General features: G+C 42.4%; 3 protein-coding genes across 3 annotated transcripts; 1 reads left to right on the top strand and 2 right to left on the bottom strand.

Moving 5' to 3' along the window:
• Positions 1-429: 429 nt before the first annotated feature.
• g6pc1a.2 (glucose-6-phosphatase catalytic subunit 1a, tandem duplicate 2) lies at positions 430-3,889 on the bottom strand (the record flags this gene model as incomplete). Its single annotated transcript, XM_080517389.1, has 5 exons — positions 430-932; positions 1,497-1,612; positions 1,941-2,061; positions 3,459-3,568; positions 3,657-3,889. The coding sequence occupies 5 exons, from the start codon at positions 3,887-3,889 to the stop codon at positions 430-432; spliced, it is 1,083 nt and encodes a 360-aa protein (XP_080373515.1).
• Positions 3,890-4,938: 1,049 nt separating this feature from the next.
• LOC308145951 (glucose-6-phosphatase catalytic subunit 1-like) lies at positions 4,939-8,837 on the top strand (the record flags this gene model as incomplete). The annotated part of the gene is given in 7 exon segments (XM_080517554.1): positions 4,939-5,156; positions 5,277-5,386; positions 7,190-7,295; positions 7,372-7,487; positions 8,324-8,448; positions 8,450-8,779; positions 8,781-8,837. Coding segments are annotated over 7 exon segments (1,062 nt in total).
• A 4,781-nt stretch (positions 8,838-13,618) lies between these two features.
• Positions 13,619-19,272, bottom strand: psme3 (proteasome activator subunit 3). The gene is made up of 10 exons (XM_080517549.1): positions 19,138-19,272; positions 17,607-17,639; positions 17,440-17,502; positions 16,470-16,574; positions 16,336-16,384; positions 16,140-16,258; positions 15,112-15,248; positions 14,972-15,026; positions 14,114-14,200; positions 13,619-14,017 (listed from the first exon to the last, which is right to left on the bottom strand). Exons 1-10 carry the CDS (start codon positions 19,177-19,179, stop codon positions 13,937-13,939), a joined length of 771 nt encoding a protein of 256 aa, XP_080373675.1. The 5' UTR covers positions 19,180-19,272; the 3' UTR covers positions 13,619-13,936.
• Between the last annotated feature and the right edge of the window lie 11 nt (positions 19,273-19,283).

Genomic DNA, 19,283 nt, shown 5'->3' with positions numbered 1-19,283 from the left:
AGTCAAGTCATTTACATTTCTAAGATCTTTATTAAAAAACATCTTCAAAAATATTTTCTATAACATTTAAAAATACAACATTGTTACAGTTGAAATAGCATATCAAAGGTGTGTGTGAGTGAGAGAGAGAGAGAGAGAGAGAGAGAGAGAGAGCGAGAGAGAGAGAGAGAGAGAGCGATATCTTGGCTGCAGGGTGATTATCATGTTTTGTGCGACTTGAAGTAGTTCTTTGGAAGTGTCGCTTTGCATCCCGGGCAGTGCTTTTTGTTTTTTTGCATTTTGCATTTTATTTTTCACTTTTCGCCACACAGAGTTCAAGGTTCAGAGTCCTGCCTGAGGAGAGTTTTCGTCATGTGAACGTAAGAAGCACCGGAGGAGAGTTTGTTTTTCTCTGTCTTATCGGGGGGTGGGGGGTGGGGGGGGGTCGTTTTACACTCCCTTCTTGCCCTGCTGACTCAGCGCTCTGTTGACGCAGTAGGGGATGATGCTGACGGTGACCAGGGGCACGGTGGCGCTCTTGCAGAAGGACAGCAGGTAGAAGAGGGCGGCGATGTGCGTGGGCGGCTTGAAGGAGTCGAAGAGGTGCAGCAGGAAGAGCGAGCTGAGGACGCAGGCCGCCCGGACCGCCGCGCTGCTGCTCCGCTTGGCCTGGGTGTAGAGCGGCGAGTGCAGGCCCAGGCCCAGGCCGAACAGGGTGCCCATGTTCCGCAGCAGGCTGGCGAACGGCGTGGAGTCCAGGTGGACCCACTCCGGCCTCTCGCACCACTTCTGGGCCTTGTCCAGGGTCCACAGCAGGTCCACGCCCACGGCGCGCAGCAGCAGGTAGAAGCCCACGGCGAAGCAGGTCAAGAAGAGCGTGGTGAAGAAGTACTTCCTCATGCTGGCGCCGTAGATCCACTGGGTCCGGTTGAAGGCTTCGGCCACGATCATGCCTGCAGTTTACACAAAGTGAATCACATTCACTACATTCGCTTGAGGATGCATTCCTGCAGCAGTCGCTCCAGAAACACACACACATCCACATAAATTCACACCTACAGGTGGCGCCAGTTTTTTTTTTTTTGTCTGTTTCGAACCTAGAAGAACATGCAGACTCTGCACAGAAAGGCCACCACTGCATTTCCATCTAACCCCTGTTCTAAACCCGCATCGTCGCTGTGAGTAACCGCGATCGGATCAGTGATGCAGGTGTCAAATAACAGCTCTGCTCATGCAGCAACACTATAGTATTCCAGCGGAGGTGTGTCAAAGTCATCTTAGTTCGGGCGACACATTCAGCCCAATATCAGCCTAAGTTGACCAGACTTTTAAAATAATGTCATAATAACCTTTAAATTAAAAAAAAAAAAGACCATAGTTTGCTTGGTTTGGCCTGATTGGAGCCGGTTTTGTCCCACAGGCCTTATGTTTCACACCCCTTGGCCCACGGTGTCTCGTCAGACCCAGAGCCTTGTGGCTGTATGTCGCGCCCGACTTTGAACCGAAGACCAACTGACCTGTGACGACACCGGCGACCACCTGATGAGGGAAGTGTGCGGCGATAAAAACCCTGGAGAGACAGACGCAGACCTGGACGGCGCCGAACAGCGTCCACAGAACCGCCTTCAGATACCTGCCGTGGAGGGGGGGAGGGGACAAAAGACTCAGTCGCACCCCGGGAAGTCTTCGTCCCGAAGTTATATAACAGTTAACACAGTTTCTGCTCGTTGTGTTAGGGGGGGGGGGGGGGGGGGGGGACTTCAGGTGAACAAAACAAGGCTGGAACGACAGACTCGCTTGAACCAGCAGTTCTCGGAGGTCAATGATCAACTGCAGCTCAGAACAGATAGCGTGTCCCCGCCGATAAGGCCGGACGGACGGAGGGAGCGTGGTGGTAAACAACGCTGACGTCGGTCTCGGGGGGGGGGGGGGGGTTGAGTTTCAGGAACATCCAGACTCACCAGTCTCTGTTTGTGTTCTTCTTGCTTCCAAATTTCTTCTTACTGGTCATTACAGCGAGGATGGAGGTGACCAGGGTGTAGTAAACCCCCGCTGCGCCCATGGCATGACCGGAGGGGCTTCCTGGAGGGGGGGAGGGGGAAATGAGTGTAATGAGTAAATGAGTGCAAATCTGTAAATCTGTCTATTTCTGTAATTGCTTACAATCCCTAAAATCCCCAAACTGCTTCTATTGCTAATCTCATTACTAATACTTAAGTTAATCTTTATATGTAAAAATGTGCAATCAGCTTACAAAACAGTCCAAAAACATGTCGAATTTAACCAGCAATTCATTAATTTCCCTTTAAATCAGAGGCGACCAACTGATTTCCGACAGCCAAGACTTACGTTGAATTGAATTTTGCTAAATAACTATCATCGCTTCATAAAATGTTGTTTTTTCACTTGATTTTTTTGAGCGTGCGTTGCTCTGCACCACAATTTCTTCCCCTTTGTCTGGAAATTGTGATTGCATTTTTCAAAATTTTCAGTTCAGCCAATAAAGTAAATTAAAACTATGTCTTTATTTTTATTTATTTTATTTTTTTGCAACTGTGAAACACTGATTCTGTGAGGTAACAATTGCTAGAGCCAGCCAGTTATGTAATAATGGGCCACACATGGTCCCCGGGCCGCGTGTTGCCAGCGTCTGCTTTAAATCTTCAAGATTACATCAAATAAATTATATTAAATGAAGAAACAAATACAGCCAAATTAACTAATGTACAGTTCAATAGCAACTGATCCGTATGTGATAGCAGTTTATTGTCGTACATCATTTCTTATTTTAACTTTCACAACTTTTTGAAACTTTTTGAACTTTTTGCACAACAGGAACAATTTAATGAGAAAACTTCAACCATCTCGCTTCCTTTTCAAGTAATTTAACATCACAACTTCAGCATGATTTCATAGCATCATTCAAATAGCTTCAAGATCATTAAATTAAACTTGAACAGTAACTTTAGTTGAATATATTCACAAGTGTCATTTTTTTTTAATGAAATATGAAAACAGACCAATACTGAATGTAACTTTTGGGTAAAGTTTTTAACCATTTTAGTCTCATTAACTGAAGACATTTGATTATCACTGAAAATAAGCTATTTTAAAGTATTTAAACCATAAAAACACTCACATTTTTAGTTAATCTTTCATTTTTTTTCTTCTTTTTACTATTTCTGTAAAATAGCAACCATCAGGCCTCAGAGACTAGAAAATATAGAGAATTAACCCTTTATTCACATTTTTTTTTCACAGTTCATCCAAACTAACAAGTTATATAATACAGGATTGGACATTAATACTGAGATTTTGTGCGAATGAACAATCCGATTGTGTTTTGGCTGGAGTTAGTTCTTTTACTCTCAATCTGTTGTGACGGTTTTTAACTGTAAAAATGTATAAAATGAACTCTATTATATTTCTTGATTTATGTGTGTGTGTGTGTGTGTGTGTGTGTGTTGACCCCTGCTCACCTGGCCCGGTCTCACAGGTCATGGGATACTGCTCGATGTGAGGACGAACGCCATTTCTGTAGTACGGCGTCTCGTGGACCCACCAGTATGGCCTCTCCCCAAACAGGATCCTGCAGGCAGAGATGGGGGGGGGGGGACCTCGTTATTGCCGGTAATAAAAAATATTTCACCTCCGACTCAGGGAAGAGGCCCACTCACCATTTAAAGACCAAGTTGAGCCAGTCGCCGATCACGGCCACCCAGATGAGCTTGACGGCCACGTTGGGCCGCAGGTGGAACCACAGCGGGAAGAAGATGAAGAAGGTGTTCCGGAGGTCCGCCGCCCAGGAGACCCACAGGAACAGACCCTGGGCGTCTCTGTAGTTGGTCTGCAGGTAGTGGGTGCTGCTCACCCCGAAGCCCTGCGCGGCGTCCATGACGGCGTCCAGCATGGTGTCCTGCCGGAAAACGAGGAGGTGAGTCTCGGCCCTGCTGGCGTGATGGGTGACGGGAGCCACACTGTTGCCACCGGCGACGCGGCTGGTTGTTTTATACATGAGGTGCCCACAACCCAAACGCGTGTTCACCGGGTGATCTTTGGACCTTTACACGTGTGTAATGAAACACTGTGAGTCAGGGAAGTTTGAGAGGGGTTTCTTTTTTTTTTTTTTCTTCACACAAACAAGCTGAAAATTTTTTTTTTACACATACACACAGTGGGAAAACATGACGGTATCTTTCTCAGTGAATTACTGTACACAGCACGAGCGTCGACCAATGGTCGTCATTTCACAACTCTGACCTCCGTGTTTGTTTTTTCCCTCATCTCATCAGATCTCCACAGATTCCTTTACTCCTCTTTCCAATAACTTGTCAGTTATATAATTGTGTTTCTGATGAATTGGTGAAAGCGGTCAGACCGATGTGATGGGGTAACCCATTTCTGCGTTACATAAGGAGATCAATGAGTAAGTCATTAGGTTTGGACTGAGCAGATAGTCGCTGATAAATGAGGAAATGATAGATTAACATCAGTGTGTAAAATACACTTTTATCTATGACCCAGATGGGGTTTCAAGTTTCTGTTCAAAAGGTTTTCATGTGACGAGGAACAATTTCAACTAAATTGATTTCCCACAAATTAAAAAAAAAAAGCTTCTGCAAATGGCTTTTTTTTTTATTTTTCACCGAAAGTGTAGAGTTTTCAGAAAGCAGATTTCACTCTAGTGTGCAAAAATGGAAGGGGGGGGGGGGGGGGGGGGGGGGGGGGGAGGCACAGGGGTGTAAAGGTTAAGGAACCCATCTGCAGTTTCCCAAAGGCAAACAAAAAATTTCAAGCCTGGAGTAAAGTCCAGATGGGAATCACACAGAGGTAGAAGAGACGTGTGAGCCCGGAGGAGCTCTGCAGCGGCACCACCACCACCACCACCACCACCACCAACAACAACAACAACAACAACAACAACAACAACAGAAAGGAGCGTCCTCGGCTGGCGATAGCATGGATCTCCTGCACAGCTGGGGCGTGGGGCTGGCCGTCCACCTGCAGACCGGCTACGGCGGCTACGAGGGCTTGTTCAACCTGGCGTCCGGCGTGGCCGACCTGCACACCACCTTCTTCTGCTGGTTCCCGGTGTGGTTCCACCTGCGGAGGCAGACGGGGCTCCTGCTCCTCTGGGTGGCCGTGATCGGAGACTGGCTCAACCTGGTGCTGAAGTGGTAAAGCGACGGTCTGACTGGAAGGGTGCAAAAGACTCCGAGGCGGAGTCTGGTAGAGGGGGGGTTGTTTTTTTTGGTTTGTTTTTCTAGATTTCTGTGTTTTTGTCCCCTCCGCTGCAGGGTGCTTTCTGGAGAGAGGCCCTATTGGTGGGTTCACGAGACCCGGTTCTATGGGGCGGAACCGGCTCCGTCACTGCAGCAGTTCCCCATCACATGTGAGACTGGACCAGGTACTAATTGGAAATCTAATCATCACATGTGAGACTGGACCAGGTACTTATTGGATATTTAATCATCACATGTGAGACTGGACCAGGTACTTATTGGAAGTCTAATCATCACATGTGAGACTGGACCAGGTACTTATTGGATATTTAATCATCACATGTGAGACTGGACCAGGTACTTATTGGATATTTAATCATCACATGTGAGACTGGACCAGGTACTTATTGGAAATGAATCGTCACATGTGAGACATGACCAGGTACTTATTGGAAATCTAATCGTCACATGTGAGACTGGACCAGGTACTAATTGGAAACCTAATCGTCACATGTGAGACTGGACCAGGTACTTATTGGAAATCTAATCATCACATGTGAGACTGGACCAGGTACTTATTGGAAATCTAATCATCACATGTGAGACTGGACCAGGTACTTATTGGAAATCTAATCGTCACATGTGAGACTGGACCAGGTACTTATTGGATATTTAATCGTCACATGTGAGACTGGACCAGGTACTAATTGGAAACCTAATCGTCACATGTGAGACTGGACCAGGTACTTATTGGAAATCTAATCATCACATGTGAGACTGGACCAGGTACTTATTGGAAATCTAATCATCACATGTGAGACTGGACCAGGTACTTATTGGAAATCTAATCGTCACATGTGAGACTGGACCAGGTACTTATTGGATATTTAATCGTCACATGTGAGACTGGACCAGGTACTAATGGGAAATCTAATCGTCACATGTGAGACTGGACCAGGTACTTATTGGATATTTAATCGTCACATGTGAGACTGGACCAGGTACTAATGGGAAATCTAATCGTCACATGTGAGACTGGACCAGGTACTTATTGGATATTTAATCGTCACATGTGAGACTGGACCAGGTACTAATGGGAAATCTAATCATCACATGTGAGACTGGACCAGGTACTTATTGGAAATCTAATCGTCACATGTGAGACTGGACCAGGTACTTATTGGATATTTAATCGTCACATGTGAGACTGGACCAGGTACTAATGGGAAATCTAATCGTCACATGTGAGACTGGACCAGGTACTTATTGGATATTTAATCATCACATGTGAGACTGGACCAGGTACTTATTGGAACTCTGATTTAATCCATCGCAACTGGGTTTATTATACAACTTCTCTAATTAAAGATTGTTTGTTTTTTTTATTTTTAGGTCCTGAAGAGGAGCATGAGTGTGGATGAATGGATGGATGGATGGATGGATGGCTTTTTTTATATATCTTTACCTGTATTTACAATAATTATTTATGCACATTTGCAAATATAATATTATAAGATAGATAGATAGATAGATAGATAGATAGATAGACAGATAGATAGAAATCTGTCAGTATTATCATTAAAAAGGAAATAATTTATTCATTTTTCACTTCTTATGAATATTTTTCAAAAACAGGCAAATTTGTATGCGTGTGTAACTATTAAAAAAAATAACGTGCAAAGTTTATGTTTTGGTTTTTAATTTTATATGTGCATCTGTGAAAACCTATACTCCAATAATTTCCCAACACTTGCGAATGTGTTTATTGTCTATTTCATCAAGCAATTATCAGTGAAGAATGTTTGATCTGGTTAATAGTTAAGCACTTCTTTGCTGTAATATCTTTTCCCGTCAACGATTGTCACCTACTGAACATAAATGGGTTATAAATTCCAGTGCCTTTGTTCCTTTGCAGTGTGTTTTATTGAGTCAAGAAGGTTTTTTTTTTGTTTTTTTTAACGTGTTCTTTTAAAATGCTCTAACGTTAGGAAGCCCCTCGGGTCACGCCATGGGTGCAGCGGGAGTCTGGTACGTGATGGTCACGGCGCTGCTCTGCATCGCGGCAGAGAGGAAGTGTCCAGCTTTACTGTACAAGTGAGTTGGCGGTTGAAAAATAAAAAATGTTTTTTCTTTGCTGCGTTGATGCACCTTAATATTCCACTCTTGTCAGACTGGTGCAGATCGTCCTGTGGGGCCTCATGGCCCTGGTGGTGCTGGTGGTCTGCATGTCCAGGGTCTACATGGCCGCCCACTTCCCACACCAGGTCATCGCTGGAAGCGTCACAGGTCGGTGTGAAGTCACTGATAAGACGGTGAATCCATCATTCAGTTCACACACGTACACACACAGTTTTAGGACATGATGTTAGTGGTCGTTCCCTCAGTCTGGTCGCTAGTAGCCACGCATGTGCACTACTAGTAGCAACTAACAACCATTGGTGAGCGTGTGCAGTAGCAGCCATTCAGTAAAGTTGTATTTTGGAGATACATGGAGATGGAGTCGGAACATATTCAACAAGTTATGTAGGCCGCTTAGACTTGTTTGATATTTGCCGTTTGATTGTAATTTTCAATGGAAAGGATTAATTGAGTTAAAGGGGCAGAATATATAATTTAAGTTCCTCTTCTTTCTGCGCTCTTTCATTTAATGATTGGAAAACTTTTCCATATTGTATTGTATTGTATAGTATTTAATTTAATTTAGATGTTTAAATTAAATTAAATTAAATTAAAATAAATTAAATTAAATTAAATTAAATTAAATTAAATTAAATTAAATTAAATTAAATTAAATTAAATTAAATTAAATTGAATTGAATTGAATTGAATTGAATTGAATTGAATTAAATTAAATTAAATTAAATTAAATTAAATTAAATTAAATTAAATTAAATTAAATTAAATTAAATTAAATTAAATTAAATTAAATTAAATTAAATTAAATTAAATTAAATTAAATTAAATTAAATTATTCAGGACCCTTGTCATGTAAACAGACGCCCAAAATGTGATGAAACTTTTCTTTTTTTCACTTGGGAACATTGTGGTGTACACAAGGCCTAAACCTGATAAAGATCCCACCTGCTACTTGATGATCTCTCCTCTGTTGTTTCTTACTTCAGGTGTGCTGGTCGCTGAGCTGGTCTCCAGGTTCAAATGGATCTACGGCGCCAGCATGAGGAAGTACTTCTTCACCACGCTCTTCTTGACCTGCTTCGCCGTGGGCTTCTACCTGCTGCTGCGCGCCGGTGGGCGTGGACCTGCTGTGGACCCTGGACAAGGCCCAGAAGTGGTGCGAGAGGCCGGAGTGGGTCCACCTGGACTCCACGCCGTTCGCCAGCCTGCTGCGGAACATGGGCAGCCTGTTCGGCCTGGGCCTGGGCCTGCACTCGCCGCTCCGCGGCCAAACCGGGACGAGGAAGCGCCGAGGCATCGCTTTCAAGGCGGGATGCATCGGCGTCTCCCTGCTGCTGCTGCAGCTGTTGGACTCATGGACCTTTTCCCCCGAAAGCCACGAGACTTTTTACCTCCTGTCCTTCGGGAAGAGTGCGGTAGCGCTTCTGATCCCCACCACGCTGGGTGCCGGCCGCACTGTGTAGGATTACCCGGGGAAATAAAAGCGACAAAAACTTGTAGATACAACTTGTAGCCCTCAGGTAATTGACAGCTTTGGGTGTTTCGAGGGGGGGAAATAACTTTGTCGCAATATTTGATTTGGAATGAAACAGGAAAAGTGGGAGACGTAGTTACAGCTGTTGTCTCACAATGAGAACATCAGCAGGTTGGATTCAGAGCTCCTCGCCGGAGGAGTTTGTATGTTCTCCCTGGGCATGCTGGGATTTCTCTCGGTACTTAAATGACCTCCCAATGGTCCCAAAACATGCATCCCAGCTTCTTACATGATGGTTTTTCAGATAAAATGGAGTAAAAAAAAAATGGATGCGTTTAAAAATAAGTGCTTAAATTAAAAATAAACAGCAAACAATGAGTGCAACAGGGGCGACGGTTACATGATGTACATGAAGATTTAAATTAAATATCTCTCAGTGACTCGCTAATGAATGTTCTATATTACTCACTGATCCAGAAAGTTGTGGAAAAGCCCAGCAAGTAACTGAAAACTACCACTTGGCGTGGCGGGATGAAGCACGTGGAGCAGGAAAGTATGTTTGTCGTGGAATGAATGCTTGTGTTTGCTCTTACGTAAACACACACACACGCGCGCGCACACACACACACACACACACACACGAGTCATTTAAACAGACAAATACCTCGAAGATTTTGTGAAAACTACTTTAAAACAGTTGAGCCTAACAAAATGCTGGAAATCATCCAGAATGTACTTCATATAATGTGTTTCTTCACTATATTGGTCGAGAAGACAAATTAAATTTTTTTGTACCAAATCACTCTTTCAAAAAATTTTTTAAAAGAAATTCAACATTTAATGACATTTTTCACAGCTGGATTGGGTGTAAATTCAAACAAATACATGAGAACTGTTTTTATTAAGTTATGAGAAAATTGAAACTATGTGTGGCTTAGAACGACTTTTTAGTGAACAAATTGGTTTGACTTTGTTTAATTTTCAACGGGGGGAAAAAAAGTGTGTGCATAATGTTTTGACCACTAAAAGTAAAAACTACAATGCTTGGTATTTATGTTTTTTCTATGTATTCACCAAAATTGAAGCAATTTAATCTATAATAGGATCTATGGTTTTAATGGATGTAGTCAAAGGCTAAATAATGATACTGGAAATAAAGTTTATATTGTTTTTTGTAATTTCCCAGAAGAGATGTTTATTGAAATTGTTTGTCACTCCTCACAGTAACAATGACACTGATTAATTCCCCGGAGCAGGAACAAGCGTCAAACATTAACCAGAGCACGCACTCTTCACATTGTGACAGCGCGGCCCGTCAGAGAAGACATGGGGGGGGGGGGGCGGGGGGGTCAAGGGGCAGGGAGGCGCTACAGACAGCACGTGCGCCTCGAGGCTCGCGCCGACAAGCGGAGCTACAAGAGCGACGTCCCAAGCAGCTGCCGGAGGCTCGTCCACGCCGCCATCACGTCGGCGCGCCTCTCGGATCCTGCCAATGGGAAGGCGCTGCGGTTTATTACAGAAAACCTGCGAGATAACGGGACGTATCAGGTGTAAAGTCACAGCGACAACATGTTTGTTTTTTTTTCTTCTTCTTCTGCTTCTTATTTATTTCAGCTGTTATGAGCAGCGGCCGTGATGGTGGAACCTTATTTCATGGTTCTTGTAGTTTTTTTTCTTCGTTTTGTTTGGACGTCCTTCAGCATCCAGATTATAGAACATCTTCCACTTTTGACGTCCAGATTATAGAGCATCTTCCCTCCCCAACATCCAGATTATAGAGCACCGTCCTTCAACATCCAGATTATAGAGCATATTACTCCTTCAAAATCCAGATTATAGAGCATCTTCCACTTCTGAAGTCCAGATTATAGAGCATTTCCCCCCTTCAACATCGAGATTATAGAGCATCTTCCTCTTTCGACATCGAGATTATAGAGCATCTTCCCTCTCCAAAATCCAGTTATAGAGCACTGTCCTTCAACATCCAGATTATAGAGCATATTACTCCGTCAACATCCAGATTATAGAGCATCTTCCTCTTCCAACAACCAGATTATAAAGCATCTTCATCTTCCAACAACCAGATTATAGAGCCTTTTACTTTCACAAGCTGATGTAATATCTAACGTTCAGATTATATAACGTTAATGGATTTGAAAGGAAACTTTTCTTTATCTTGTTTTTTTTTTTTTTTTTACCACTTGAGCAGTTCATCCTTCAAGATTAGAATATTTGGTGACTTCCACATTTAATCCAGGTTCTGCCAAACCAATCATTTTTAAATTGACTCTACAGACACGTTATGCTTTATTTATCACAAATCAAGACTCATTTATTGTTGGCACATTGATACACAGGAGTAGATTGTTAATCTTTTACAGAAATCCAGAGGTATTTTTAATGTTCAGATCGTTTGGTATGGAGAGAAGATGAATGAAAATGTGTACTGGAACAGCACAATTACCAAATATCGTGAGTAAATCCAACAAGCAGCCTCGCTAACAGACACACTTTTGTAATCCTGCCAATACGGTCAGATTTGTTTTTATAAGCAGTTTTAGGTCACCAAACATCATGGTGATAAAGTTCATAGAGAAATCACAGCTTGTAGGCAACGATCACGATGAGAATGTTTTCAAATATTGAAATTATGTTGTAACCCCCCCAACAGTGAAGTGATCTTTTCAGCCCTGCAAATTCAAAGATTTTCACATTTTCAGATGATAGTCTGGGATTGTGTGGAAAATACACACAAAAATAAATAAATCTGAAAGCTGAACTAAAGCGAGCCTCCATGTGACATAACTGTGACATAATAATCATGGTTGCTTCATTTCGCCTTATCAAATCATTTCCAACACCTGTATCTATAAGATGCTGCACGATATGGGCTGTGTGTGTGTGTGTGTGTGTGTGTGTGTGTGTGTGTGTGTGTGTGTGTGTGTGTGTGTGTGTGTGTGTGTGTGTGTGCGTGTGCGTGGTCACAGTCAACACTGCGTCAAGAACATTGAGTAACTGTTTACAGCTCGACTCGTCACTTTTTTTTTTTATGATGTACAAACCCACAATGAACAAAGTAATCCCCTTTTTCAATCAACAAGTACAGATACGAGTGTTCAAAGTATTTTTTCGTCTTGATTCCACATAATGATCCCGAACAAAGGAGAAGAAACAAGAAAACTGAAAGTGCGGCATTGAAGAATAAATGTCGCCCCTTCAATTCCACACAAAAAGTACATTTTGAGAAATCCAACTTTTAAAACTTAAGTTCCTCACATCTCATGGTGACATGACATGGATTTGGTTGATATATGTTTTTTTGAGGATCAGGCATTAGTAAGAATTTGGCAAAAATCTCTGAAAACCGAAACAGACGGAGATGAAAGAAGTAAAATGGATGTAGGAGTGTATCCTATAGAAAAGCTTCGATAAATATCACGTTGGTCAAATAAGCATTTGCTTCAACTGACGTGTTTGCAAGTTAGCACACTTGTATTAAAGTAAAATTTGTAGTTTCCTGGATTTCATCAATGGGTGTTGGTATATAGGTTGTTTTCTGATATTTCCTCAATAGAGCAAATATGGGAAATAGAAGAGGTGTGAAAAAATAAAGTTTTAAAAGTTGAATTTCTCAGATTTTTGTTTTACTTATTGAGTGGAATTGAAGGGAATGGCTCTGAAGTGCACTCACATACATGGCTTTTAGTTTTAAGGTGTATTAAACCTACAGATATGCACATTATAACATTTACTGTAATGACACAGATCACTGTCTGTCCTTTCTCCTTTAGCTGATAAGACACAGCTCTAATGCTCATATTATCTTTGTAAACATGTATAAACGTCTTCTTTTGCATTGTAGTCTTAAAATGAAATTCCATTAAAGATAGGATGTAGATGAAAACCTCATTCACTGAGTTTGATTATTTCAATCTTGCTCTTTTCTATGCTTGTTCACGTGGAACTGTTTCATTTTTTCTTTATAAAATATACTGTATTCACTGGAGTGATCCTGGTGTTCCTGGGTGTGGCTTATCTTTCATCCTGAAACGAGTCTGCGTAAAGCTGATATACGTTTCTAACCTATGGTTGTCCACAGTGTGATGGAAGGAGGAGGAGGGCTTGATCGCCAGTGACATCTGCAGGTCTGATGGAAACATTAATAATACAAATCCTGCCTCCATCAGGCCTTTTACAACAGGAAGGGCAGCGAAAGTAAAAACTGCCGTAAATCTGTGCTGCAGGAAGCCTCACATGGGCAAATCTATGCAGTACAATCACAATAAAATCTTTAAATAGCAAAAAAATGCTTTTATAAGTGCAACTATGTACAAGTACATTGTGGGAAAGTTGACTATTTTTAAAAAACCTGCAAATTCTGATGGACGATAAGCAACTCTGACATACTTGTTTTTTTTTTTTTAATGGTGTTGCATTTTTTTTCCAGAACATTAACTGAGCATTCTGATGAAATATCAAAACTGTTTGACATTTTGGAAATAAGCTAAAAAAAAAACCTTGCGGACCAGATTGAAGCTCAGGCTGTTTAACAGCCCGGAAATAGAGCCAGTGCATCTGGAAGAGTGCAGTGAAACAAGTCGCTGCTTTCACCTGAAGGAAAATTATAAATGTCTCATTAAAAACAAAACAAAAAAAAAAAATCTTACTCCAGAGAATTAATCTCTCAACACACTGTGGAGAAAAACTAAATCAACTTCCAGCAGAAGGAAAGAATCAATCGGAATAAAAGTAAAACCCAGAACGACAGACAATAAACACACCGGGAGCGAGGAATGAAGGACGAAAACACGAGGACAAAATGTTTAATTAAAATTAAAAAATACATGAGGAGTCTTGTCGCCTATATTCTATTTTACTTTACTTCCAGAGAGAGAGAGAGAGAGAGAGAGAACGGGAGGGAGAGAGCAAGAGAGAGAGAGAGAGAGAGAGAAAGAATATTCAAACGGCCTTAAAACAAAAAAATACTTTACAATTAAAACAAAAAGGGGTCTGTGTGTGTGTGTGTGTGTGTGTCCATCTATGTTGCTGAGTTGATTGTATTAAAAGACGTTGGATGTCTAGTCGGGAGTCCTGCGGACGAGGGCGGGGACGCGTGTGTGTGTGTTCAGTACAACGCGTCCGTGTTGCTGCTGCGAGGCCTCTTGATCTTCTCGATGTTCTTCAGGATCATGTCGTGTAACGTGACCTGTGGTGGGGGAAACAGTCGGGTCAGCTCCAGCAGGAGGAAAAAGAAAACAAAACCCTGATTGGCGTTAGAATCAATTGGGATTTCGACACGTACGTATTGGTTCCTGAGCTCCGACACGATGATCTTCAGACTGATGTACTCCTTCTCGTCGATCTCCGTTACCGTGCGCCGGTAGTCCTCCTGTTTCAGAGGTTAAGATCATTGCATTAATAAAAAATCTAATTATTTTCATTTTCCCTTCAAACTGTGAAGCTTTAATATATTTTGATTTGTTGGGCCGCAAACAACATCTGATAATATGAAATGTTCCTTTTTTTCTAATTAAAATAATCAAAATTAACGGAAATGCTTGAAACCTTTCAGTTTGTACGACAAAGCCTTTAACTAATGATGTCATTATTTCAGTCTCATTCATACTTTATTGGCTTTGTTGATTAATTCCATGGTTCTAATCTAGAACTAGAATTATTAGTTGTTTTTGTGTAAACACGACGTTTTGACCGGCAGATACAAAATAATAACACCATCTGATTATTTTTATCAAATAAACTGATTCTCTCTTTGGATAAATTCATTTAATTCCTTATAAAAGTTTCTGTTTAATACATTACCGACTTCCTCAATAGTTATCTTTCCACCTAATATATCCGACTTCAAGCTCCTCATTCAATATGAACTTACTACGCGTGTAAAACTTTATAAAACTGTTACATAACCATTTGATAATCTTCACCCCAAAATGCTTTCAAATCACATAAAATTGACTTCTGGTTAAATGACCCTCATGAAATCAGCCGAGAGGTGAGAAAGAGGCTTAAAATTCTGAATATTCAAATCTAACTTTGTCTCAATATATGATGAATAAACAGGAGAACAGTTGACAAGAGGGAGTGGATGCAAGTGTTTCACTGCACCGTATTCACGTTTGTTCACGATATTATATTTACTCACCACGTGTGGATATTTTGCTATTTTAGACACCAGCTTCGCCCTTGTGATGTAGTATCTACGAGTAAAGAATGAAGCAGGATTTTAACAAGCAGAAGAAGAGAGAAGTGACTCTGGGGGGGGGGGGGGGGTGAGATCTGGACCTTGATATCTGGTCGAGGTAGGAAGCCGCCTCCCCCTCCACTGTTCTGAGCTCGGCGACCGTCTCCTCCTGGATCGACACGCCGAAGTTGTTTCCATCTTCTATCCTGGGGATGAGCAGCTGGACCCACATTTTAACCTGCGGAGGGAAGCCGGGCGATGAGCGGGGGGGAGCGCCACACGTCCGTGTGACTCTCTCCACTTCACACGACATTAAACACAATTAAAAGTGAAAAGACAGTATTTCCTCAGTATCGATCCCTCGTGGGGGAATTGTAGTTTCAAAGCAGCAAAAAGAAAGAAGTGACAAAGGGACAAATGCAATCTGTAGAAAATACCAAGAATACATGTACTAAGATATTAAAAATTTTAAAAACTAAAACACTAACAGCCATGCATGTGAGTGCAATAAAGGTAAATATGTCAAAAGCATAATAAAATGATTATTCATGTAGTCTATAGATAGCAACAAGCATGAAAGATTTTCATTTGAATCTTTCCTTGAACCTGCTTTGTTGAAGGTATAACATGAAAATCCAACCAGAAATAAAGTCATACAAATTTAAGAATGTCTTTTACATCAAAGAGTGTGAGAGGTAAACTAGACGTGAATTTTGTAGCTGTGAGTGACGTTTGGAGCTGTAAAGAGGAGTCGATGTGACGTCTGACACCGATAGATAAATGTACAGATGAAGATGTGGTGATGAAGATCCTCCCAGCAGTCCGTGATAAAACAAGGTGAAAGCCTGCAGAGCCCAGCAGGCGGTGTTCTTATAAAGGATTTCCTGATAATCCAGAAAACTCTGAAAAGTTTCTATTCACATGCCGGTGAGAAAATCAATCCCCTTCAACATGCTGCTGTTTGTATATTGAAAGAAAGATTTGTTTTTTAGTCTCAAACCAACTCGGATTGTTTCAATTTAGTTTGTTCACACACATTTTCTTTAACCAATAAATCCTTACTGGCTCACAGATTATCGGCAAGAACTCTAAAGTTTACCGCTCGACACTGACGAAAGTGAAAACTTACCGTGTTGCATTTCTCTATGAGCGTCCTGATCTCCGGCTTCACCTTCTCAATGAGCTCCACCAGGTTCCCGTTGCTCTTCATCATCCCACCGGGCATGACGAACACTTTGGTGCCGGTCACTGAGCAACAAGCAGTCAGATCATCATCTCATCATCGAATCTGAGGTGAGGTTATACTTTCTCTCCCCCGTACTCACCCTTGTCCTCGCCACTCGCGTCGTCCAGCTTTCTCTTTTTGGCATTTTGCTGTAAATAAACGACACAAGGCTTCATTGGTCACTGCTGCACTGCCGACAGTCGAACATTCTAGAATTTGACGCAGGACGCTCACCGCGTCAAGACCATCGTGGAGGTTTGAGAGCAGGATGGGGTCCGGCACCGTCAGGTTGATCTCTGAGTGGATCTCCTTCAGTTCAGTTATGTTTATGCTGGGGTCCTGGGGGGACGAGACCAGTTCCTGCATCACGACACTGAACACACGCTGACGGCTCTTTTCAACTGGTTCCTACTTGGCCTTACTCGACTCAGCCTCGGCCGTTTCCCATTATAATACAGTACAAACGTGGCGTGGGCAGAGTCATCGGAGCTTTCCCCTGACGTGCACAAGTAATCGACCCTCGATATGATGCGGAGCGAACGTGCACTGGATATTAGCTCAAATAAACAATATATTAATATATGTTTATCAAAAAGATTGAAAAAGTTGGATCGTTACAATCGTGCTTCCCTGTCCGGTGTTTCGATTTCACTGGTGCCCCTGTTAACTGGTGACTTCTGCCACCAGGCTTTAGCAGCAGCCGATGACAAAATAAGACAACAAAAGCTACTGATTTTGTTGAGGTTTTTAATATCTGCTGTGAAAAGGGGACGCTTGAAGAAGCCGGTCACCAGTTAATCTAAAACGCCGCGGCTCGGAGACTCTGATACTCGTAGCGAGTCGCTCCGCCGAGCTCCTGAATCCTCTGGTCGGCCACCAAACAAAAAAAAACACCTGCAGATTGTCGCTGCTCCACAGGGTTTATTTCTGTGCGCCTCGCTCCGTTTGTGAGCGTTTTTGTTACGATTGGGTCTACAAAATGGCGGGGTGAATGAGCCGCGTTGTGACTCATCTGTGTTGTGACGCGCCGGCCAATCAGAGGCCTGCCAACGTCATTGTCTACTGGCCTGAGCTCGCTTGGAACCTCGAAAGTGAACGCGTAATGGAAAAGCATCAAGAGCGAGACGAGTAAGGCCGAGGAGGAACTCGTGGAAAAGCGCCACAACTTCTCCGGATCCAACAGCTAACTGAATCATGAACCCACCTTGAGGAAGTGATCGAGTTCCAGTAACTTCTTTGGGAAAAAATTTGCGACTAGATCCTCTGCCTGCAGAGAAACGAGGACAAACACAATGTTTGATGGGATCCTATACGAAAACCAAACAATCAGTGTGAAGAGCTTGGCATACATAACAGTAATTCAACACTTACCTCTGCGGTGATACGTTCCCTGAAAGCATCAACCTACGAATGGACACAAAAGACGAATCAGATCATGTGCAGCAGAAATCGTTCCCGATGATTAGTATTAATCACACTCAAAACATCTACCGAATATGATCTTGAACAAGGCCTCTTTTTTTTTTTTTACAAGAATTTGGAAAAAGGTGTATTCTTATTGAATGGCTGTTAACATAGAATACCACTTATGTGACAAACACACACCAGTACAACTCTCCTAACTTCTGTGACGTCTCCTGGTTACACACATTATCATATCAGGTGTGCATTCTCACACAGATCTCCAGAGCATCCAGAGCATTTGGGATGCAGCCGTTACCAAACCTTTCAATGTCTTATTGTGATGCAGAACTAAACTTAACACACAGAGACCAGAAATATGTGTTTGGCGACTCCAATTAGCTTTTACCCAGGCCCCAATGTGGATTCCAGAAAACATTATAATAGATAAAAGCAGGTTTAGGTCACTTTCTTACATTTCTTGGGAGAAAAGTTTTGTCAAGGTCAACACAAACACTATGTTCTGAGAGATTCTGCAACTAAATTCAAAGTTTAAATCAGGATCTGGAAAAAAAAATAAAGAAAAAAAGACTGACAATGATGACTTCTTTCCTGGAGTCTAGAGAAAACAGAGGCGTTGGTTTATTTGCACAAGTTAAAACGACCAACCACAACACGTCGATCACACAATGCTGACTGGACTTCCAGTTTGAATTTGTGAAGATGCAAATGTAAAGAGGGAGGAGACACAACACCCGCATGGTGACATGCAGGGTTTTACTTTGCAGCAACGTAGATTGTCATTACTTTTGTCATTGAATGCTCAGCTGAAGAGATAATAAACCTCAATAAAATCCAGCCTAAAAAGCAGTCAGTGTTCAAATGCATACGTGATGGCGGAAATTACAGTCAGGCTACCAGAAACACGGCTGTTTATGTTTTTTTGCGACCTCCACATCAGATTACAGGTTCCTCCCAAACTGTGTTTTAGTTTGACTCCCCTGGTTTAGACTACAGAGTTCATTTTATAACTGAGACGGCCATAACCCTTCAACGTGGATTTAATAAGCCATGTACACGCTTACCGCCCATTTTCTCTCACTTCATGTGAATTTATGTTGGTTTGAGTTACTGGAGTTTCCTCTAAAGCTGAAGTGAAAGATTTGAAGTGGGATAAGTGTTGTCCGGTGATTCAGCTCGCTGTGTCGGCTAACTGGGCCTCCTGTTGTACATGTGCTCCTCTGGTGCTAATAAACCGACTCAAACACACGGTAAGCAGGCGTATTTCCTTCCGTCCCGCCTGGTGCTTCATGCTACGGCCACACGGTTCCCGTTTTAAAGTTTGACAGGTGATTTGTAGCCGCATGGAAAGAAGCCGGTCAGCCGCGGCTAGCCGCTTTTAGCCCGGCGTGCTAAAGTGTGGCTAACGTGTTAGCAGGCGGCAGAGCGATAAAAACACGTCGCACAACGGAAACCGCTCCCCGAAAGCACAGACCGTTACCTTGGTTTTGATTTCATTGTCCACCTTGAGGAGTGAAGACATCTTACGCGATCAGATATGCAGAGGAAGATTGTCCCAAAAACATTAAATTCAGCGGTAAAACGTGTGGCTTTAGAATCTGTCAGCCACACTGTGATGACGACATA

This window comes from Blennius ocellaris, assembly GCF_963422515.1.
Source record: "Blennius ocellaris genome assembly, chromosome: 21".
NCBI classification, from domain to species: domain Eukaryota; kingdom Metazoa; phylum Chordata; class Actinopteri; order Blenniiformes; family Blenniidae; genus Blennius; species Blennius ocellaris.
Note: the sequence above shows the minus strand (reverse complement) of the source record. Positions and strands in the feature narration are given on the sequence as shown.

Coding starts and splice junctions, on each gene's coding strand:
- psme3 (XM_080517549.1), bottom strand. CDS start 19,179: ATGTCTTCACTCCTCAAGGTGGACAATGAAATCAAAACCAAG. Junction 16,575..17,439: donor AACTCGATCACTTCCTCAAG/GTGGGTTCATGA, acceptor TCGTCCCCCCAG/GACCCCAGCATAAACATAAC. Junction 15,027..15,111: donor TACCTCGACCAGATATCAAG/GTCCAGATCTCA, acceptor CTTTACTCGTAG/ATACTACATCACAAGGGCGA.